Here is a 24007-nt window from a genome sequence, read left to right on the forward strand (position 1 = left end):
TCTAGAAGTGCGCCTTTCAGAAACTCATCGGTTCTACATCTCCTTCGAGAACAGCATTTGCAACGACTACATTACAGAAAAGTTTTTTTCTCGTGTATCACAACTACTAGTTCCAGTGGTTGTGAAGAGGCACATCTATGAAGGTGTGCACGTGTTCTAGCTAACTAGTAAACTTTGAACGTTTGAAGCTTAAGCTATTGTTAGGTGCTGGGATCCCTCGTCACGCATTCATAGCTGTAGACGACTTCGCGAGCATCAAAGAGCTAGGAGATTACTTGAATTTTTTACGTGCAAATGATGCCGAGTATATGAAGTAAGTTACAAAACGTTTTATAATGCCCTCCAAGGTTATCTCTAATATCATCTTCTCAGCTCTCCATCAGCAAGTGCTGGTAAGGCCAAGTGTTTGTCCGTCTAAGGGGGTTGGGGGGAGGGGGGTTAAAGTAGGAGCATTACAATCTTTTTAAACTGGGGTGGCGAGAGTGGGACAGCGAGCCACGGATCACTCAACAAATGCGGAATAGTGCAGGTGAGGAACTGAGTCCTTAGGATGGAATAATCAAGCAAAATCAGTACTACGATGGAAAGCGGGGAAGCAAGAGACGCACATAGCTGATACACAACAGTTCTTCTAGTAACTGTTTCAATTTTGCTGTTTGTCAATGTTAACCTAATCCGCTCCTTGGTTGTCTTCTGTCCAGTAATGGTCACTCTAATACTAGGTTGATACTACAAAAGCGTGTTATGCAATGCACTTCCACATATTTTCAAAAACGAACGTACCGATCCAATAATGACCACAATATCTAATTCTATTTACAGTGCATTGAGTGTGAACCAAATATACAAACGGATCACAAACTTACAAATATATAGTTGGTACCGGCGTCTTCGAATGGATTTTTCATTGTCCTTTTTTGAGGTACTTTGAATGGACTGCTAGTTTTCGAAAACCTACAACCTACCGAAGCAATGCTCTATGCAAACTTTGCGAAGATATCTACAATGGAGAAAGATTGGTAATAAAAGACATTGCAAAGTACTACGATGAGAACCAGTGCATTTAGTACAGTACTAGTACAGTAGATTTCCAAACATAGTAAAATATGATATAGTCCCTACAATGTTTTGTTGTTGTATTTTTTGCACAGGTTTATTTTATTTCTTTTGTGACACTGTAACTACTCCAACATAACATTTTCTGAATAAGCTCACATATAAATCAAACAACGCAATTTCAGTAATTGCGTATAGTCGGATCAAAATGACATGAAGCACGGTGCAGTTGCGTAAGCGACGTGGGAGAGATAGTGGTTCGAATCAGGGACCATCCCAAACTGCAACGAAGAATGGTGCTAGAAGAAGTCGCACTATGACCCTAACCGCTACGCTTCTCCGATCTTCGAGTCACTTGGGCTGACCGCAGAAGACGGTCCGCTGTTTGGTGCTTATTGAGCGCACGGTCATGAACGTCCAATAACATCAAACGCAGAGCCGCCCGCGCTGCTGTGAACTGGCAGCCTTGCGCAACTGCGTCGGGCTTCATTTCGTTTTGACCCCACTGTAGTCGTTCGGGAAACCCTCAGTAATCGTGAAAATGGTTTTGCAGAGGATCGCATCTTACGTATCACTGTAAACGAAGTAACACGTTGTTATACTTCCTAATTAAAGGCATCACCAAACGAATCTGGAGTGATGCGGGTTTCAGGTGGGTTATGCCGGAGCGCTCTCTTCTACAACGAGTTCGATTGGAGTGGGCCAGCATTGTGCACGCGTCGCATCTTCCGGGCCGTTTTTATGACAAGTAGGAAGAAATGGGCGGAATCATCCCCTCCTCATTATCTATGACCCGTATAGGCATAAATCACCTGAAACCCGCACCACCGCAGATTCGCGTGGTGATGCCTTTAAGATAGGAAGCACTTGATGTTCGAGAATTTCATGTGGTTGGTAGGGGTAACATTACCAACACGGGTCTTTTTTCACCATGTTCAGTAATATCTCTTGGTGAATTGCTTCACATATTCAGTGTTGTTTTTTTTTTTTTTAAATGCCGTATGTTATAAATTATCTATAACCTCATTGTATAATAACAATGTATAAGTATGCAAAATTCACGACTTCCACAAAACAGTGTCATACTGCAATAAGTGTGGTCCATGGTTCTACAAGCTGTCTGTAGAGCGCTCGTTCCTTTAGCAGTCGATTACCACCGTCATCCACGCGGCAACAACGTATTCTAGTTTTTCGTCATGAAAATTGACTCAATGCGGAGATTGGAAAGAAACAATGAAAAGATGATGTAGAGAAACAGACGACTGAAGCAGCAGAAAGATGTAGAAATATGGAGATGAATGCAAAAGCTCCATTAGTGTGATGGAATTGGAAGTAAGATAATCTCCAGTAGACATGACATCTCTAGCAGACAACTCAAGTTCCACTTGCTGCAAAGACAACTTCTGTAAGTTCCGAACAAAATCCCATATTCAGATGTATTTTGGGACGTTTTACACTCGTCTAAATCAATATGTGGGCTTGAACTGGATATATGACGTTCCGACCGAACTTAGATCTGAGCGGACGCGCCCCATGCTTCTTAAAGGCATCACCCCACGAATGTGAGGTGGTGCAGATTTCAGGTGGAGTATTCGTGTACGGGATGGGAGAGTACAGAGACGAGGGTGATTCCGTCCATTTCTTCCTAATTGCCGTAAAAAACGGCCCGGAAGATACTGCGCCAAAACGCCTGGCTTCAGGCGTTTTGGCGCAGTATTTTCTACAGGGAGTTCGACTGGAGCGCGGCAGCCTTGTGAGCCGCCGCATCTTCCGGGCCGTTTTTTACGGCAATTAGGAAGAAACGGACGGGATCACCCCCTCTCCGTAGTCTCCCACTCCGCATACGAATACTCCACATGAAATCTGCACCACCTTAAATTCGTGGGGTGATGCCTTTAAGCAGGCCAGATAGAAGAAGGAATGTATAAAGCACAGGAACAACGGGCGTTACGATATACGCGTCATCCGGTTGAACACATTTGGCGCCAACACTATACAGAGAATTGGGTTGGCCCATATCCTCTAAGTCCTAAGGTCTAAGCTTAGATTCCCACAAAACTAAACAAAAAATGAACAACAAACCAATCAATAATATGTGCCCCGTTCTTGTTCACAACTTCGTCCCAACGTTAAGCAAGCTGTTCAATGTCTGTTGTTGTCGCTATTAGCGTTCAATGCATGCGGAACCCATGCGCCCAACTTCTGAGCCTTTCTCATCGAGTGAAGATGATACTGTGGGCGGATACCATTAGCTCTCGCAGTTCTGTCGTCGCTGATCTTCGTAAATAAAACTGAAATATCAAAATGAACAGGGTGTCCGGTGTGATGCATGTCCTTGAGGTCGAAATGCCATTTTCGAATCGCTTGAAGCAATTGTGAGCCGTACTAGAAGGTATCGCTTCTTTTCCATACAATTCACACATCTATCGAACAGCTGGCATTCGCACTTAGGTTAAAAGCAGCATACCACGAAGATGACGTAGTGAGTTAAAGACATCACCCCACGAATCTGGGGCGGTATTGGTTTCCGATGGCTAAATACTATACTAGGTCGTAGATTGCAGAAACGGGTGTAATAATGCTCATTTCTTCCTAATTGCCGCTCGGAAGATTCGGCGCGTCCACGAGGGTGGCGGGGTCCAATAGAACTCGTCATAGAAAACAGCGTCCCGGAGCTCTCGAAGTTCTATTGAAGAGCACCATCCTTGTGCATGAATCAATCCTCTGGGAGGTTTTTTTTAAGGCAATTAGGAAGAAATGACCTTAATTCTACCCGTTTCTGCATTCTACGACCCCGTATAGTCTTTAGCTATCGGAAACTAAAACCATCCCAGATTTGTGGGGTGATGCCTTAAAACCGCTAGACAAGCTAGGGATGTTGTTGTAGATTGCGGGATCAGGGGTGGTTCCGCTCATCTTTCCCTAAGCGTAGTAAAAAAACTACTTCGAAGACTTCGTTTTTCACGACGATTTGAGTTGCAACGCGCCACCCTTGTACACGCGCAGCATCCAGATTCGCAGCGATCGAAAGCCAGTGAGTTTCCCTGGACTGCTTCTCAAGTGAAACCAATGAATATGTTGCTGAGGGGACCAGAACGAATACAGAGAAGAGCGTTCCAACCTCGTAGGAACTGAAGCAGTTCTCACGCCTTTTTTTTAAGGAGGATTAGGGAGAGTTGAGCAGAACCACCGCGGATCCCGCAATTGACATCCCCATCTCTAGCTTTCTCGCTGAGTTCCTCATAACGTCAGTTTCGCGGTATGCTGTCTTTAAAGGCATCACCCCACGAATCTGAGGTGGTGCAGATTTTAGGTGGAGTGTTCGTATACAGGATGGGAGACTACGGAGAGGGGGGTGATTCCGTCCATTTCTTCCTAATTGCCGTAAAAAACGGCCCGGAAGATACGGCTTCGGGCGTTCTGGCGCACTATTTTCTACAAGGAGTTCGAGTGGAGCGCGCCTGCCTTGTGCGGCGCCGCATCTTCCGGTAATTAGGAAGAAATGGACGGAATCACCCCGTTCTCCATAATCTACTATCCCGTATACAAATACTCCACCTGAAATCCGTACCACCTCAGATTCGTGGGGTGATGTCTATACAGAACGTTAGGACTTAAGGGGCAACCCAATACGTTACTTATACATTAGTCAAGTCTTAGTTAAACGCACTATAACAATGAGGGAAGCAACATCTTGATTGATCAGTGACAAATAACTGCTAGCTATAGTCGAGTCAAAATGGCCTGAACGTGGCGCACTTGCGTAAGCGGCTGAGCTCGAAGGAGAGCGAGCGTTGGGATCCAGGTAGGACCCTCGCAGGCTCTTAACATCGGCATTCCAAGCAGGCTGTGAAGTTATCTATAGTCAGGTCGTTTTGACAGGAATATGTATGATTCGCGTCTCCTCTCAGATGCTGCACATCTCTAATTCATTATTCTACGAGGTTGTGCTTTGAATGTCTTTGCTGCAGGTAGTCAAAACGTTTCACTAATGCCTTCGTAGATATACGGAAAACCATTAGGGAGGGTGTAGCGCAGCCGGCTAGAGGTGCCGCTTCTTGCACGATCGATCCGAGGTTCGAAGCCGCCCTAGTGCTCATCAAGGCTTTCATTCCTCCAGGGTCGATAAATTGGTGCCAGACTTGTCTGAGAGGATAAAAACACTGACTTGACACATCAGCTAGCCACCGCAAGTCATTGTGTGGGCCAGTTAGACGTTCGTAAACCTCAAACGATTCTGAGTTGAAGTGAACGACAGACACTTCATCCTTAATACGGAGAAACGGACCAGTTATTTTCCCAAATTGAAACTAGAATAATTGGATTGCACTGCAAAAGAGATTGGTCCCAACGCGAAATCGCGTGTGTGCAGACGGGTTTAAACGATCCGAAGCTTGATGCAGTGTGTAAAGTGTTGCGCTTGAAGAAGCGCAGTGGAACCAGCGGTTGCGATCGAGCTGGGGCTATCGTCAGCTTTGCAATATGAGTGAAATTAACAATGGTCCCATCTCGATCGCAACGCCGATTCACCGAGCCGCTTTAAGCGCAAATGCTGGGACACTGCATCACGGTTGAGGTCATTTTGATCCGAGTGAGCGTAATTTCCCGTCTTATTTCAATCCAATTGCTCCTTGTTTTCTAGTGAGAACTAAATTAAGAAATATGCAAGTTTATATCTGCCTAGTTCTTCCGTATCGACATCTTTTGTTCAGAATTGGCGCACTTACAGGTGTATGACGTGTTGAACGTGTCATATAGAAGTAACCATACAAGAGCGACTCGTGTCAGCCTCTTGTCCGGAGACGATCCGCGGTCGTTTCAAACACATGCACCACAGATCCTGCCGAAGCCTCCTCTATCTACTTCTGCGTTGTTTTTGGACATCATTGCTTGCTTCGAACTGAATGGGAAATTCGATTGCATACATTTCTCTTCATGTGACGACCTTTCACTTTTATTAGACACAATCCCCGAGTTCTTCCTCGGAAATCCGATTTTATTTTTACGCTTGTCGCTGTTGCAATACTTATGACGAGCAATTATATCCGTGCAATATTTCATATAGTCGGGTCAAAACGACACGAATCGCGACTGTAGTATGGCGATGCGTTTGCGTACGCGCTCGAATCGGCGCGGTGGAGGCAGCAGTTGGAACCGAGTTAGGACCGTCGCAAACTGCAGCGATGGGTGGTGCCAGCAAGATTTCATCATACTCCTAACCGCTACGCTCCACCGAGGCGCCTCGAGAAAAGCCGCGTACGCATTTGCGCACGTGCTTTATGTCATTTTGACCCTACTACATCTATGCAAAGAAGAGAAACAGAAACATTGTATAGCCGGAGCAAAACGACCTGAAGCTCGGTGCTGTTGCGTGAGCGGTTAGGGTAGCTGTTGGGATCGAAGTGGGACCATCGCTAGCTGCACTCGGACTGCAGCGATGATTGGTGCAGGCAAGGGTCCCATCCGTTACGCTCCTCCTCACTGTTTCGAGCGTAGCTTACGCAAATACACCGAGCTTCAAGTAGTTTTGACCTGACTACACTGAAGTTCGTGGTAAGGTAAGCTGCAGCACGTAGTGCATTCCAACAGTCCTCCTCCACTGCAACTACAGCACAGCACGAAATGGATGCCGTTACTACTAGAGCTGTACATCTGCTTTCCGACCCTATCGTCCAGATATAGTCACTATTTGCAAGCATAGAGGAAGTTATTGAGTACGAAAGCATCCCAATAGATCTGTTTCGTTATCTCCTGAGGTCTCATGGCGATTGCCTGAAGATCACATGTTACATATTCACTGCTGCAAACAATTTTCACTTCTGGGAGTAGTGGGTGATTCATCCTACCCACATTGATATCTTTCGTCATTTTTGTCCGTGTAAGCTTCATAACCTTGTTCTGTAGATACTACAGCAGCGTGGTCCGTCATCCGGGGCGTGAAATTTCGGACTTTATTTGCAGATCTATATGTATAGATCTTCTCTAGTCCTCTGTCGGAGAAATGTAATTGTGGTTTTGTGTCGTCTTTTCTAACACTGTCATTGCTTATGTTTATACAAGCAAAAACTAGAAGTCCTAAATTGGCATGTATTTTTCGTCACGTCCTAAAACCTTTGGATTTATATGTCGTGCTCAAATTCGAGATCTTAAACATTTATCAGCCTTAGAGTTGGTACATCCGGACTATTGTGATACGAACACTGTGGTAACGGTTTTAATCCAGATTTATACTTATAAGGCGACTACTAGATTAGAGAATGATTCCTTTCTTCCGCTGTACGTAATTGATTTCTCGTAAAGAGATCTCGGAAGATGTTCTGTTTATGCGCAATCTACGCTGCCTTTGCGTGCTTGATTCTTCAAGACAATCTCATTCTTCTTCACGCTTAGTTTTGTGGCTCCTCTTCTATACTACTTAATTTCGATCTGTCAGTTAAGAAATGTGGATAGTTTGTGCAGCACTGGTCCGGTTCTGAGGTAGCTATGTGCGCCTTGATATTGACTTCCAATATGAACAATTTGTCCGTTATTATTTTTTGTATGTAGTTAGAATTTTGCCAAAAAATTCTATCATGAGAAAAATGGTTGTACTTGGGTTATGTTGAAAGTGAATTGAATTTGGAATTTATTGCTTACCATTATTTTAGATGATCAACACCATCCAAAGCATCACCTCCCATTATATGCACACCTACGCTTTACTCATTCCAAGTAGTACGGAAGTGGCATAGAAATGATTTAATCTTTTTCAAACCACTTGTTACAGCCGGAGACACTCATTTTTATAAAACGGTAATAATGTAAGGAGCCGGCTTCATAATGGTGGTACTAGTGCTTTTTGGGGAGTTCTTCTCGTTCGCACTTTATTATTTCCATGAGCAGTTCTAGCAGTTAATAAACGATACGAAAGAGTTAACTGCTTTAGAGATTGCCAAACAGAACCATCATTTTTGGCAACCAATATTGTTTTCAGATGTCGATGAATCATAGCGGTCATCCACAAGATATCAATCACTTTTATAACAACGTGGATGTTGATGCTAACCAAGCAGGAAGGATTGGTCCTATGCAGCACCCAGTGGCATATCAACCGTCCAATGGACCCAAGGTCATGACATCAGTTCAAGAAAGTCAGCGAATGGTTGTAGATCAACACCAGCTATCAACGGTACCGAAAATAATGTTTCCAAGGCAACAGTTCCAACCTTACATACATCCTGGACAGATTCAGATGCAAGGAAGCACCCAGATGCCTATTCAGTATCCATATTGCCCTGTTACTTACATTCCTGCTTCACCTGGTCAAATTTCTTGCAATTATTCTGCAATAGCTAACGGTAATCGAATGTATTCTCGAGGTTATATAGCCCATTCAAAGTCTGGGACGAGAGTGACGACTGAAGAAAAACCGCCACCGCTAGCTTATTCTCCAAATCCCCAACGAACGAACCTGCCTGCGACATTCACTCTTCCTTCCAAAGCTGTGGATGACGTAGGGTCCGTTTACCAGTACGGGATTGACGACTGCGATTGGCTCTGCGTTCGGGTAAGTCCACTCTTTTTGTTCCCTATGCTTGTATCTGAATTTCTCTTTCACTTTTCCTTTCTTTCATACAGATTAACTGGTTTCTCATTTCTTTGTGAGATGGTTGTGTTCGAAGAGAACGTAAATTGTGAAGATAATAGTATCCACCCGAGTCTCATAGAAATGAGACAGTACAACTACATTATTCTTTGTTTTAGAGGTGAACCGTACCAATTCGGATGGAGGGGGACCCTCGCTCGCAACACTCTTCGCTGTGAATGAAGTGAAGCTAACGATGGTCTACCTCGATCCCAACCGCTAGCTCTACCACCCTGCTTTGAGCGCAACTGCGCGTTCATTTCTTTTGGACCCGGCTGTAGCCGAAGTCATCACCAGCCCAAAGTGAAATCGCAGTAACGCAAACCGCACCTTTGTTTTTTTTCTTTGCTTTTGTAACAATAGTATCACTTATCTCCAAGCAAAAAGTTTCAAATTGAGATAAACGGAACGAAATGAGTTTCGAGAATAAATGAAAGCTGCGTTAATGGTCGGAGGTAAAATGTAGTTGGGTGGGGGTGAGAGGGCAGTCGGTGGCGCCGTTATTTCTGGAAGTAGATAACTAAATCGGGCCCCTATTCCTTAAGCATTAGTCTTAAAGGATCTATGATATGTAAGATAAAGTTACAAAGAGAAGTAAGATAGAGCGTCTAGAAATAAGGGAGCCACTGAGATGTCCCTTCCAGACACTACATTTTAACCTGGTAGAGTAAATGAAAGTAGCATCTGTTGCTGCAGATACGTACTTGGGACCATTTTTTGGTTCTGAGTACGTACAGTAGGGTCAAAACGACATTAAAGGCATCACCTCACGAATCCGAGGTGGTACAGATTTCAGGTGGAGTATTCGTATACGGGATAGTAGATTATGGAGAGGGGGTGATTCCGTCCATTTCTTCCTAATTGCTGTAAAAAAAACAGCCCGGGAGATGCGGCGCGTGCACAAGGCTGTCGCGCTCCAGTCGAATTCTTTGTAGAAAATAGTGCTCCAAAATGCCCGAAGCCGTATCTTCCGGGCCGTTTTTTACGGCAATTAGGAAGAAATGAACGGAATCACCCCCCTCTCCATAATTTTCTATCTCGTATACGAATACTCCACCTGAAATCGGTACCACCTCAGATTCGTGGAGTGATGCCTTTAAGCACGTACGCAATTGCGTATGCGGCTTCCCTCGAGGCGGTGCGGTGGAGCATAGCAGTTATGAGCGTACTGGAACCCTTGCTGGCACCACCCATCGCTGCAGTTTGCGATGGTCCTACCTTGGTCCTAACTGCTGCCTCCTCCTTTCGATCGCGTACGCAAATGCACCGTGCTTCATGTTTTGACCCGATTATATATAGTTGGTTCAAAACGCGCTCGAAACGGGCCCAGTGGAGGCAGCAGTTGGGACCGAGGTGAGACCATCGCAAACTGCAGCGATATGTGGTGCCAGCAAGGGCTCCAGTACGCTCCTAACCGCTATCCTGCACCGAACCGCCTCGAGAGAAGCAGTGTACGCAATTACACCTTGCTTCATATCGTTTTGACCTCATTATGCGTAGCTGTAGATTGCTGCTAATCCATGGTTGTAGTGCATACGACTTAGTTGTGTAGCTGTTCTAGTTAAATGTTGGCCGTACTCAAAGCATTTTTGTTCCCTTAATCGTTAGGGTAACGTGCAGCTCACCATCCACATATTTTGAAGTTTAATTTATGGCTTGTGTTGGAAAAGGATAAAAGAGAACACTTTTAGTGTATTACTATTTGGTTTAATAAATTGTACAGAATTCACTTCTTTCCTTTTAGACCGTGGCTATTTTGATCGGCGAGTCAGGGTTTAAACCGCTCAGCGATCTCCAAATTTCGAAAGGTTGCGTCGTGTTCATCGTTGTTCTGCAGGATCGTAACAAAAACACTACACGTGCTTCTGTGTATATCGTAGACACCCATATTAAACATGTTATGGTGAAACACTTCTCTTTATGTTGCTTTTCGTGAAGTTGTATATGCAAAACCTTTCCAAAATTAGTACATTAAGCCAGGAACCTACTTTAGCTTGGAAAATGCTCATCAAGTATGTATGTGCTTGCGGTTTCCTTGAATGAACTCGGACGTGAAGCCCTGCATCCTGGCCTGCAATGGGTCGAGCGGATCAAGTAAGTGTAGCGACGCAGTTATTGGCAGTTGAACTATTTCATGTCTAGTATTTTAGAAGTTACGACCTTGTTTTCTCCATTAATTTGCTCGGACATGACGAAGTCTTCAAGTCAAAGCTGACGAATTTCTTCGGGTCCAAGCTAAAATACTATGGTTCGTTCGCTTCAGTTCATGTGCTCTGTTGCCTGCTTATTAAAACAATACTCTGAAATAAGCGAACGAGAGAAAACCTTGAAAATCTAACTTTCGTAGTTAAAGAGTTTGCGAAGGCAAAAATCACATTATAGCGGGATGCAGGTTGAAGTAATGATAACTAATTGACTAGTCCACGCTGACAGTGCGGCGTGGAACATCTCTTGTAGTACGTTTGATCGCTGGGTGTTTTGAGAATTTTGATGATTAGGCGTAGAGCTTCGTACCTAGTGAGATTGTTTTTTATTTTGGTAACTTTTGAGCAGAACAAAATCCTTGTGTATGTGTTCGATCCTGATTGCTTTTCTCTTTAATTTTAAAGAGATAGTAGCTACGTAGATTCCTATCACATTTTCTTTTTCTTTTTTTTCATAAATTTACTTGTTTTATTCATAACTCAGACATTCTCTGTCATGAGTAGATTCATGTGGTGGTATTTTTTGGTATTTCATTTTGAAGACTCATTCATTTTCTAGCGTGAATATTTGTGTTTTCAGCTTTTGCAAATTTGCGACAGAATGGACGTCTCGTACAAAGTGCTGTTCTTGTTGCGAGGTACGCTCGATTCCTGGAGAAGGTAGAAGGGAGGAAGAAAAATTATGAAAGGCTGCACGACCGTATCGCCCCAGAAAGTGCTGGAGACAACATTGAACAAAACGATCTGTCGATAGAAGCAGGAGACAACTACTTCTGTAGTATTACTGGACGCACAGGAAGTACAGCCGATTCTTGTTCTGATGCGAATGTTTTACCACAAAATCCTTTTCCAACAGTTATTGTCCAAGAAAACATGAATATAGCGTACCCTGATGAAGACTTGATCTCTGTCCAATGTGGAGAAGAAGCAGTCACTACGGTCAGTAATCAGGAAGTAGTTGACGGAACTTCATCTTTAGTGTGTGAGCAAGCTAATAAGGAAGGATGGAGTAATTCGGCTGAAAGTTATAACGGCGATTGTTATGAGGTTCACCGAGAACTTACATCTCTCCTGTCTGATGCCGGTGACGACCTGACGAAAGACATTATCGAATCGCCCTCAAACATTGGTCACTATATTTCTTCTGACTCGCGATTGGTAAGCATTGCACGTTACACGATATATTGTGCAAGAAAAGAAAGAGAAATGCTTGTTTCTGAGTACTAACGTATATTAGAAATTCAAGTGAAATTACGATCCAGTCCTAAGAAGACGTTTATGCAAGTGTGCCTGATAAACACCGGAGCATATCGAATAGTCTTCAAAATATAGTGAAATCAGGTTAATATGCCTTATATTCAGTTGTTATATTCTGTTTGCTCCCATACTTTCTCATACTTTTCCTGCTTGCAATTTATTTTATCATACTTTATGAATTGGCCAGAAAAACGTCCCCTTCTTCCATACCATGGTTTACCCTATTCACTATGGTTGACCCTATTCTATTACAAATTATGAATTTGGCAGAAAAATGATTTCGTTTTGCATACTCAGAACGAGTTGACTCACTCTGTTGTTAGTCCTTATCAGTCGCGTATTTTGTGCTGAAATGGTTAATTTTGGTTAGTTTTAATGCCACTCTTTCAACATAGCTTCTCCTAACCCAGTACTCTAGAGTGCTGCGGAGTATCTGAGAACATTCACTTGTTCGGATTCACAAGTCATTGACTTTCCGGAGGATTTTTTGGCGCTTGATGACTCTTCTGAAGTACAGGTGCTGCAGTCTTCGTTCTTCTACTCACGCTTAATTTCAATTATTTTCTATTTAGACTGATGGACAGAAACCGCTGCTTCCTAAATCCTTTGAAAATGCACAAGAAGCGTTGACATTAGAGGATGATGACTTTGAAAAGGTTGACATTATGTTCTCTTAAAGAATGAATGATAATTTCTTCTTGTTGTGGAATAGTGGTTTTCGTTCTTCTACCTGAGTATCAAGTTTTGGAATTCGATTTAGATCTTCAGGCTGAACTCTCTTCTTTGAAATTTGATGGAGATATCACTGTGGATGTAGGGGCTGTGAGACAGTGCATGCAAAAGGGCGCCTTTATGACTGGATCGCTAGCCACTTTTTACTTCCAACATTACATTCCTTATGTTATACTGAATAATGAATTCAGAAAGTAAGTTTCGAACTGATGCACAGTAATTTCCAAAACTCGAAATTACTCATGATATACTTAGAGGCATCTTTACTTTGTTCTCGCTCCAGAGACAAGATATGCTTCCTCGATAGCGAAAATTATGGATTTATTAGAAGGAAATGTGAGAGCCAGTTTCATCGTTATTTTGATAACGAGATTACTCGGGAGGAGGTAAGGTTGGATGAGATAGACTATAAAAGATGGATTGGAATATCTTATTATTATTGTTCATATACATAGGCCATAAATGCATTCGGTAGTAGAAGGAAAAAGAAGCAGCTGCATCCTTTTGTGATGAGCCTCATTCAGTTTGAGCTGGTAGTGATACCGCTGTTTTGGGACAATCATTGGTATGCTTCCCTTTCAATGTGCTTTAATGTATTCGAATTGCAGTATGGTTTATTATCTTGTTTTCAGGATGTTGGGGTTGCTCCAGATATTTCCTGGAGGTGGTGAGGTTCGTTGAAAAGAAAATTAGTTAGAAGTAAGTAAATAAAAACAACTGTCTGGAGGATTCTTGAGAACTCCTATTCTTTGATTCCAGTTTAGCTGTTTGCTTCCGAATTGATGATCAGGTGTCTGTTCTAGTCCTACTACTGATGATTTTTTCAAAAGAGAAATGCTACGGTCCGGAGCTTCATTTTGAAATTGATTAGCTCAACAGTTGTCATTTTTGATTGAATTAATGGATTCAACCACGGGTAAATTATAAACTTACACTGGATTTTCTTTTTTTGATGCGTAGTTGTAAATTCAAGTGCTCACTTCCGAATTACGAGCAAGTTCCCTTGCTATACTACTCCACTATGATGGTTTGTATCTATGACCGCCGCAGCATATCTCACGTTCATTTTTTTCTCGTCTAAGATCGATCTGAGGTATTGGTGCAGTTGAGGCGATCTGGAGGTGGGGTGGAAATTCGAATGCGAGCCGTCAAGTGACGGCTCAGTGGTTGGCCAAGTCTCTTTAAGCAAAATCTATACAGAAAGAAAATTTCGCTCATAGGTTTTTCTTTAAGAATTCAGTTAGTGGTCGTCTGGTGCTCGTGGACAGCAAGTTCAACGATCCTATTAACAAGTGAGCTTCTTTTCTGTTTATCCCTGTGCACCATAAATATTGACAGGGAATTTAACTGGAACAATTTTAATTCAATTCAAACGATATAATTCAGAGACGTGTTAACTAGAATATCGCACAATATTTATCGCCATATCGCTACTGCTATAAGGGCTGCATTGGTTACCTTAGCTAAGCCTCGTCGTTTGAAGGATTTTACGTTAGTGTTCCTTCTCTGGACTTTTTTTAAAAACAACTTTTACTCGTTCGTTGACCAGTTGGTTCAGTCTTATACGCTGTGATTCACTTCCTTGCCAAACAAACAATTCTGATTGCGGTTGGTTCATGTGTCTATTCGCAGAATACTATACGAAGAACATAGGTTGGATGGTATGTTTCAAAAGTTGATTTCCCATTAATACTCTATTTTAATTTTGTTTAAATTTAATTTTAACATTTTAAATTTTTTATTTTTTATTTCTTCACATGGAGCTGGCCATCTGGCCAAGAAAATAGTACAATGGTAAAATGACTACTAAAGGAACCAAAACTAGTGGGTTGACTACGTACAGTCGGCTTTATTGACTGTATACAATGCGGTGCAAAATAATAGGTCCACCCTTGATTTTCCTAATAGCAGCCTAGAAACGGATTGCTAAAGCTAGGCAATACCACCACCTATTTTCCATCTGCGAGAACCTGTATACAAGTACCCTAGGCAGGATACCTGATCAGCGCAGGATGTTACGAACTTTTACTGAGAAATAAACCGGTACAAAATGTTAGGTCCACGTAAGATTTTCCCAAGACCATGGTTTCCCACGCAAAGTTGGGTATAAATAGATCAATAACGCAACGTAAAGAGTAATTTTCTTCGTCTGCTTCAATGGCTAAGTTCACCAAGCTATCTGCTTACGTGGAAGCTGAAGTCAATACTCAGCCGGTCTTTCAAACAGCAAGATCGCGGCTCAGCTAAAGCGATCTCCCACTTGCATCAACCACTATCTGAAAAACACGGAAGCTTAAAAGGAAAAATCACTCCCGAGCGCTCAGGAAAGCTATTTAGAAGTGGTCGCTTGATCCGGATGACTTCCAATAGCAACGAGTCTGTGGACAGCCTCCGGCACTTAAAATCTTTGGTACACTTCATAAAAACCGTAATTTATTATACAAATAGTGTCTAAAAAACAAGTTAAGTAGTTTGTTACACCGCCTTGGTTGTAAACAACACCGTAAATTCTATTCGGCACACTATTGATAAGGTTATCAATAAAGACTTGCTAAAAACTAGCCCATGCATCAAGTATGACACCCTTCAGCTCAGAAACCGAGGAGTAAGGAGTTCTGTTGCATTCACCTTGTGTACAAGGAACCCCCCCCCCAAGTTCTCCATCGGATTAAGATCTGGGGAACAACTTGGCCACTCCAGAAATTTGATTCCTTTCACATTACGCCAATTTGCTGTTGATTTTGGCACTTGTGTGGACGCATTAATTTGTTGAAAACCTAGGTTACGCCTACGAAATTTTGCTTAATACGGGAGTTAATGATCTTCAAGTACTTTCTGATACTCTTCGCTATTCATCTTACACAAGACAAACTCCAAAACAATAGCTTCGTGTCCGGAAAAGAAAGCACAAACCATGAAACTTCCACCCAGGGTCAAACTTGTGATGGGATTTTCCCATCGGGGTCGTAGATCCATGGGTCGCAAGAGAAGGGGTTCCTAAGGGAGTGAGCGGTGGGCACGAGTGAAAGGAGGATAACATTATAACGAGAACATCACGTAGCATTAGAAAGAATAAATAACAACAATACAAAACAATGAATGACATCAAATGATTACATAAAAACAAAATATTATATTTAATTTCAAGGGTAGGACAGTAAGGAAGCCCCAACATTTTGTTTTGAAAATGTACAACGGGTTCACAATGTAACATTGGATCGACACCCCGCGCCAAATTTTTGCAAAACAGATGGAAACTTGAAACTACATGAAAAAAAAAGAATTTAATTATACGTAGTTTTCAACAGTTTAAAAGTGGATTTGATGGAATTTAATGGCCAAACAGCTCAGATTCTGTGCATATTGTAAAGTCTATGAGATCGCTGGTAACTTCGTCATAACAGGACCAAAAGAAAAAATTAAAGTAGTTTTTCAGAGAAGAAGGTTTGTCCTTAAGAACACTTAAATAGCTGTTTTTTTCCACCTCTTAATGTTCTTGGAACTTTGATGCGACAAAATTTAAGATTTTCCGACTTTTTTGGATTTGTCCCATCTAAATTTTGAGAAAACCAGATGGAAAGGAGGAATTTTACACATATGAGTTTCCTTAGTCCCCCTACCCAAATACATAGACGGTTTTCTAAAACGTCGCCCCATTTTTTCAGGAATGAGAAAACGTGCCAAAATCCCAATTTTTACTCGCGCCAAAAAGTGTGTGATAAAATTAAATAACTCACAGTAACTTCTCGCGAAGAAAAATATCTTCCCGTATTTTGTAGTCAGAGGATTTTCTCTATCTGACGCTATTTCAATCGATTTCCAGGGCTTCGCAGTTTTTCCAAATTTTTGATGGGATAAAGATGGGAAAGATGCCATTCTTTCCATCTTCGTCCAATCAAAGTTTCGAAAAGACTAGGAAATAGGAAAAAACAACCGTTTTATAGGACAGACCTTCTTGTCTGGGAAACTATCTAAAGTTTTTCTTTTGGGTTTTGACAAAGTCTTATGACATCTGAATATTATAACAAAGTCATTCGCGATCTTCCAAACCTAACAATATGCAGCGAATCTGAGCTTTTTTAGTCATTAAATTCCGCTTTTAAGCTTATGAAAACTACCTATAATTAAAGTCTTCATCTTTTTGAAGTGGTTTCAAATTTCTAACTCTTAAGCAAAAATTTGGCTCAGCGGGGTGTTGAACCTGCGTCTTTCCATTGCCATATTGTAGGAACAAAATGTTGATTTTTTGGCTTCTTTCATCGTTCTTCTCTAATTAGAGCTATGCAATTGACCCTCCTCTTTTTTGCGGTATTATATGTTTGCTGTTTGCATGCTAGATCAGCTGCAATAGTATCACACCTTTTCCCAATTCGTTCCATGTTTGCCCGTGCGAACTTAAGCCTAGCAGCCTTATGGTGGTCAATCAAACGACGCGCACGTTTCATAACTTGATTAGCGATCTGAGGACAACGGTTCAAGCTGCATAGAACGTTCGCGGACTCGCCGCTGTTGGAAACCATCCGGACCAGGCTATCCCTTCTAGATAGCTTTCCTGGGCTCCCGGTAGTGATTTTTCCTTTGTAGGCTTCCGTGTTCTTCAGGTAATAGTTAGGAGATCGCCTTAGCTAAGCCGCGATCTTGCTGTTTGAAAAACCGGCTGAGTGAAGGGCATTGACTTCAGCTTCCACGTAAGCAGATAGCTTGGTGAACTTAGCCATTGAAGCAGACGAAGAAAATTACTCTTTACGTTGCGTTATTGATCTATTTATACCCAACTTTGCGTGGGAAACCATGGTCTTGGGAAAATCTTACGTGGACCTAACATTTTGTACCGGTTTATTTCTCAGTAAAAGTTCGTAACATCCTGCACTGATCAGATATCCTGGCAAGGGTACTTGTATACAGGTTCTCGCAGATGGAAAATAGGTGGTGGTATTGCCTAGCTTTAGCAATCCGTTTCTGGGCTACTATTGGGAAAATCAGGGGTGGACCTAAGATTTTGCACCGCGCAGTATATTCACGCCACTAGTTTAATAATTCACAAGCACTAAGGACTTAGAAGTCAACTGAAATTTGAGCGGGGTGTGTCAAACGCCGATGAAAGAGCGGGCCGTTCAATCAATTTTTTTCGATTTATAAATGAATGTGTTATTGCTATCGATCTTCCGTTTTTATTTGTCCAGCCTTCCTAATTCTGTTCAACTATTAGTAAGTCGGGTTGGTTGCAATATTGCTTGAGCTTGCTGGAAGTGCAGTATCTTTACCGCACATTTTTATTCATTCAACTTCAAATTTTTGGAATTAATTCTTAATAGTCACAAATAACTGATAAAGAATTCTGCAAATTTTCCTACACGTACTTTTTCTGATACGCCTCTATGAATATACATTCTGTATTACAGGCTTTATCAGACGATGAAGTGCGCCATATGTCCTTGACAAACAAGGACAAGGAGCAGTTTCTCAAACGTCTCAGCTGTATAAAGTTCGAAATAGGAGCTTACATGGAGAAAACTGCTAAGAAATCTCTGAATTTCGAGTACGATAAAGTTACGAGCGCCCCTGCTCGAGGTAAAGGAAGACGTTGAGCACATTAAGGCATTCCTTGTCACATTTACTGCTGCTCATGCACATTTCATCTCTCAAAGTAAAATGTAAAAGTAAAATGTATGCAGTTCATATTTGAGTAATTCCTTTGATGTACATTGCTTCCAATTGTGGAGTATAATATTTATCTATTTTAGCTGAGGATTTGCTTTACATTTCTTTTTGACGATGTTCTACCAATATTTTTTGATTTTGCTGATTCATGTTTCCTTTGCTATTATTGCAGTCCGATAATAACATCAGTAAGTGCCTGGTACTCTTTTTACTCTTTTTCTTAAATCTGGGTATGTCCAAGCAGTCAAGTAGTTCACCGTACTTAATCACAAATCAAGACGCGTCTGCATCAGCTTTAACCTTTAATCTCATTGCTTAGAAACCTTTCTGCAACTCTGAGCTATTGAAGCTTCATCTCATACTGGACGTTCCAACCTTATTTGTTACTATGAAGGATATATTTTATAGACATACTGCAACATCTTTTTCTATTAGACACCTTTTATTACGAACTTTATTTAGTCATACGATAAATATTCCTGATAAAATGTGCCATGTATGGGCGGTTGTACTGTAGCGGTTAGAGAGGTTCCGCTTCGTGCACGATCGATCGGAGGTTCAAATCCGCCCTAGTGCTCACCAAGCCTTTCATCCCTCCGGGGTCGATAAATTGGTACCAGACTTGTATGGGAGGACAAACACTGGCTTGACACATCGGCTAGCCACCGCAAGTCATTGTATAGGCCAGATACACGTTCGTAAACCTCAAACGATTCTGAATTGAAGTGAACTGCGCATCCCAAGCTGATTGATTAACGCCAGAAACTTTATCCTTTATGCTTAACATGTGCCTTGCATTCAATGGAGTGTAGGTAGCATAAGTACCGATCTTTTTGAGCATGGAATATGTCAGTCTAGTTAGGTTAGTTCATTTTTGCACTTTGTGCACTTTTAATGGCTTACTGCGTCAGGTTTGCTCTTACATCGATAACGCTTCGATTTTCACGTTACACATTTCTAACGAGTATTTGCACAACATGTTCTCTGAGTTCTCGCTCATTTGGAGGCACACGTAAACTCTTACAGAAAATGTGATCGAATATCTTCTTCCTTTTGCATCTGTATTGTGTTCTGTATTGATGGAAGGTCGCAAATTGATTAACTACTGGATTAACTATCGACCGAAACAGGAACTCGCCTATCCGATGGGTTTGGTTCGCATATGTAAGCAGTTCTTTTTTTTTATCTCGCGTCAAGGAGCACCTAGACGGATTCGTAAAATCAAAAACATCATCCCCTTTAAGTGCCCATCGCAGACAGTGTCACGACAACACCCCTTTCAAGATAGCTGTCACGATCCTAGCACGCGAACCAGATGTTCCGGCGCGAAAAACATTGGAAGAGTTTTATACCACGGCGAAAAGTCCAATCATGAATCGTAAAGAAGAATACATCGCTGTGAGCAACGAGCTGGCGCCATATCAAGACCTCGGCGGGTTTTGACCTAAGGGGTCGGAAGCGGGGGCATCGTTACTAGTTACTACTAGCGGCGCAACTCTAACAACTTTTGGTCCGCTAACATCACGATTTTGTGGCTATCAGGGTGAACGCTATGGTGGTCTGCTTTCCTGACGTTGCCTTTGAATAATCTGTTTGCTAGGTCATATCTTGTTGGATGACGAGGCGTTTGAGAGAGTAGATTACACGTGTCTTTGATTTTTCCAGGCTCTGAAGAAGGCGACGACGCCGAAACGTTAGCCAGAATAAAGATCACTAGCAATCTTGGTTCTGCTCAAAAAGTAGTACACAATCCTTTTTATCTGTTTGTGCGGTGGGTTTTTGAAGTGCGTTCCAGTTCATGGTGGCGTCAAACGCATTCGGAGTGGCGCATTGCTTCTTCAATGTAGGAAGCCAGCGACCGTAGGATCGATGGAATGGTGGGGCGAATAAGTTGCTCGGCTTTTTCTTGTTTCTGAAGTAGTTTTCGTTTGTTTTTCTAATGCAATTAAGAATGACCAAAGTTTGTCGTAATCATAATTGTAGCAAAATTCTATAACTCGACTAGTGATCATAAAAGGAAATTGAACACTGGTGTGATGAAAAGAAAGCTGTTGAAGCAATTTAATTTTAATGCGGAATTACAAGAAAGGAAGAGAACAAAAAAAAAGCTCTTATGGGCTCATCAGGGCCGTCTTCCTCTGGCTGAAACAATAAGTTCGTCGGCCACCACTTATACTGCAAATAAGATTTACTATTCATTTTTCTCATACATTGATGAGGGGAATAAATTTCCTCTCGGAGATGAGGTTAATAAGCAAACAAAACGCGTAAAAAACGCATTGACTTCCGAGAATTAAGGCCTGATTCGTCTCGACTACACTAGTTTTGTAGGCTTGAACAGAAACGTTTCCGCTATTCAGAACCTGCAAACACTTCGCGGCGCTCTGTCGCACCAACGCTGAGAAAAGGTGTGTGTGCGCGAGTCTAAAGTTGTCATCGTGTGTAACGGAAGATAATCGAGTATTTAGTGGCAGATAGATCGCTTTGTTTGTAAGATCCTATCACACCATCCTTTGTTACGGTATCCATTGATGATATCTGCAAAGTTGTCCTTTTTTGATTTCTGTTATGCCACAACGTTCCATCGGTATTCATCATTTGGCAGTGCACGCGTGCGTTTTGCCAACGCTAGCGGTACTTTGTGGGCAGTCGTACGTGCTGACTCGCCATGACTAGATTCCTTATAAATCTACTTGTACTGTTGGACCAGCGACCGCATAAGGGGATCCTGAGAGCCTGCAATGTTAACGGTACTCGCAGCCATTCTACCTTACTTCAATGGCCCCATAATAGATTTTCTACATTCATCATGTCATAAAAGAGGCTGTTCACATCGATGATGATGAGCACTCCGCTGCTAACTATTCGTTGCTCATTTATTCCTTATTATTCTCCCCAAATCTTTCTTTGTGGGCGGGTGTAGCACAGTCGGTAAGAGGTTCTGCTCTGACTGCAGATCGTTTGTTGGTTCCCAAATGCCAAACAAACCTTTCATCATTCCGGAGTAAATAAATTAGTACCAGACCTGTCGAAGGAATAAAAACATTGATTTGACGCATTGGCTAGTCACCTCAAATCACTGTAAGCCTGCACAAGCGTTCAAAAACTTTGGAAGATTCTGAATTGAAGTGAACGCATGTGGCGCATTACAATAAGGATTGATCACTGCCATCACTTACAGTTTATCATTCTTTGTACTGGTGCCGCTGAAATTGTACAAGTTTCCACAAACAACTTAATTAGATCGTTTCTAGATGTGTAAATGTTTTGATGTGTAAATGTTAGTGTTTTGACGCCTTCTGTTTCTTTAATAACTTCATGTGTGTCAACGCAGTAACTTATTATTATGAGTTCTTTTCTTTCTGAATGGCAACACATTTCCGTCGATGCATATCTCTATACTTTGGAGATTCAATTTCGCTGTAGTATCAACCGTTCTTTGATTTCTTTTCTGTCAGAAATCTATAATAATTCTCTTATTCAACTCTTTGTATAACTCCAACTAAATCTATGCTTTTTCGATTAAATCTGCATCAGCTCATAACTTCATCTTTTATAGGACAAAACAGGAACTTGTTCTCTTTGTCGAAAGCTTTTTTTCGGAACCGCTGCAACCTTCTGCTACTATCTTGGGTTCATTACCGGAGTGGAATCTCAGCAGTTGACCCATGCGTAATAGTATCATACAAAAGACTTGTTGATTGTAGATGATCAGAATGCTAATCATTTGATACCAGTCACCTTTACCGTCCCTCCAATGAATCATCCAACTTCGTTCTGAACACATCAGGAAGTGTCACAAGCAAAAAGATTTTGAGCCCCACCCGTAGAAATGTCAGACAGGGAACTCGCTTTTTGTGACCAAATTCCATGTCTGCCATTTGTTTCGGTGAGCTAAAGCTAAAGTAAATCGTCTTCGTTTCTTTGGTCATATATTAAGGAGACCGGCAGATCGTCTTGTCCAACGAGTTCTGAAGGGTTCGTCGGGTTCGAGCTGGAAGAAGCCACCTGGCCGAAAACGGAACTTTCTGGACTGAGGTGGTAAAAGAGGACCGGAGGACACTCGGCGTGGATAGGCAGTTCAGGCGAGACGTAAAGTTTCGCAGAACATGGAATAGCGACGAATGGATTGATTCTGTGCAAGCTCTCGCAGAAGATCGAGAAGGTTGGGCAGAGCTGTGTTCAAGGACGGCACACCTCGGCGAAGATGCGGGTAATCGCGTCAGGCGATGACATTAGCCCGCCGATTAAGTCAAGTAAGTAAGTCAACCCACAGCTGGCACAGTCCATCAGCAAACCCAAATGTTTTTCTTCTCGTTTCTGTGAGTTCATTTCGAACGGCGATCTGTGTCCTTTCTGTAGAGGATAGACACAGTCTCATGCTCATGTTTTCGTGCTTAATCAACGAGAGTAATTTTTCTTGGCATCGCTTCTTCAGTGTATAGTCGGGTCAGAAAGACATGGTGCAGTTGCGTAAGCGAATGCGCTCGGAGCGGCGCGGTGGAGATAGCGGCTGGAATCGAGATCAGACCATTGCGAACTTCAACAATGAACGGTGGTGGCAGGTATCCTCTCGCGATCTTAACTGCTGTGCTCCACCGCACCGCTTCAAGCGCAACCGCCTACACAATTGCTCCGCACTCCGAGTTGTTTTAACTTTACTATGTATTAACCGACGAACTCTTCAGAACTCGTTGGACAAGGCGATCTGCCGGTCTCCTTAATATATGACCAAAGAAGCGAAGACGATTTACTTTAGCCGCTTTCGAAGGCGGTGCAAGATGTTGATATCTTCCACGTGTCATCCGCCGGTAAACCACATCAATTTCTGCGTAAAGATCTTCATTGTGGCATACCCTAGGCCAAAAGTAGCCAAGTAGCCGTCTAAGCAGCTTTCGTTCCGTGCAGTCAAGCCTTTCCATAACTGTTGATGGTGCTGCGCAAGTCTCCGTACACCATGATGGGGCGAATTGCGGATAGGTAGACTCGCAGCTTGACTTCGTTGGTGATGGGGGTCGACCACAGACATTTCGTTAAGAAGTTAAATGCAGAAGTGGCCTTAGCGCATCTTTGCTGAACATCTCTCTCGTAGCTGCCGTTGTTCTTCAGCATACAGCCCAGGTAACAGAACTCATCGACGAGTTCCATCGGTTGTCCGTCCACCCTGATTCCCGTTCGAGGTCTCGAAGAGATCCACATCTGCTTGCATTTATCAGGGCGTAGGCGTAGTCCGTAGGCTGCAGCCAGCTTCGATACAAGGTTGACAACATGTTGAAGTTTCGTACTGGTCTCCGCAAATATAACAACATCGTCGGCGTACTCGAGGTCAGTCAAGGGGCACCCTGATGGTGCTAAGACAATGTCGGCAGGACACTGGTCGACTGTTCTTCGCATAATGTCGTCGATGGCGAAATTGAACAGGAAGGGTCCTGCCACCGCCGCTTGTCTTACTCCAGTTACCACTTCAAACGGT

At 42.5% G+C, this 24007-nt stretch overlaps 3 protein-coding genes across 11 annotated transcripts in view; 2 read left to right on the top strand and 1 right to left on the bottom strand.

Moving 5' to 3' along the window:
* RB195_001928 (uncharacterized protein) overlaps positions 1 to 1067 on the top strand; it is a gene marked incomplete at both ends in the record, with an annotated part of 29170 nt that extends 28103 nt beyond the window's left edge. For all 6 annotated transcript variants that reach the window (XM_064198933.1, XM_064198934.1, XM_064198938.1 and 3 more), the window contains 3 exons: positions 21 to 143; positions 205 to 313; positions 923 to 1067. In XM_064198933.1, coding sequence (XP_064054814.1) covers positions 21 to 143; positions 205 to 313; positions 923 to 1067 — 377 coding nt within the window. The remainder of the gene's footprint in view (positions 1 to 20; positions 144 to 204; positions 314 to 922) is intronic.
* A 6962-nt stretch (positions 1068 to 8029) lies between these two features.
* Positions 8030 to 22767, top strand: RB195_001932 (uncharacterized protein; the record flags this gene model as incomplete). Of its 4 annotated transcripts, XM_064198942.1 has the most annotated exons (18): positions 8030 to 8602; positions 10425 to 10583; positions 10674 to 10774; positions 10831 to 10928; positions 11465 to 12042; positions 12560 to 12658; positions 12714 to 12797; positions 12910 to 13067; positions 13157 to 13259; positions 13329 to 13438; positions 13506 to 13545; positions 14107 to 14165; positions 14260 to 14364; positions 14432 to 14534; positions 18276 to 18444; positions 19561 to 19698; positions 20200 to 20305; positions 22475 to 22571. In XM_064198942.1, 18 exons carry the CDS (start codon positions 8030 to 8032, stop codon positions 22569 to 22571), a joined length of 2880 nt encoding a protein of 959 aa, XP_064054823.1. The 4 variants fall into 4 exon arrangements, with proteins under 4 accessions (XP_064054823.1, XP_064054824.1, XP_064054825.1 ...); XM_064198944.1 differs by lacking the exons at positions 19561 to 19698; positions 20200 to 20305; positions 22475 to 22571 and having other exon boundaries at positions 8030 to 8224; positions 8282 to 8602; positions 11465 to 11683; positions 11864 to 12042; positions 18276 to 18461; XM_064198943.1 differs by lacking the exons at positions 19561 to 19698; positions 20200 to 20305; positions 22475 to 22571 and having other exon boundaries at positions 8030 to 8224; positions 8288 to 8602; positions 11465 to 11683; positions 11864 to 12042; positions 18276 to 18461.
* Positions 22768 to 23442: 675 nt separating this feature from the next.
* On the bottom strand, positions 23443 to 23928 carry RB195_001933 (uncharacterized protein; the record flags this gene model as incomplete). Its single annotated transcript, XM_064198946.1, has 1 exon — positions 23443 to 23928. One exon carries the CDS (start codon positions 23926 to 23928, stop codon positions 23443 to 23445), a length of 486 nt encoding a protein of 161 aa, XP_064054827.1.
* Positions 23929 to 24007: the final 79 nt, after the last annotated feature.

This window comes from Necator americanus, chromosome IV (assembly GCF_031761385.1).
Source record: "Necator americanus strain Aroian chromosome IV, whole genome shotgun sequence".
In the NCBI taxonomy this organism is placed as follows: domain Eukaryota; kingdom Metazoa; phylum Nematoda; class Chromadorea; order Rhabditida; family Ancylostomatidae; genus Necator; species Necator americanus.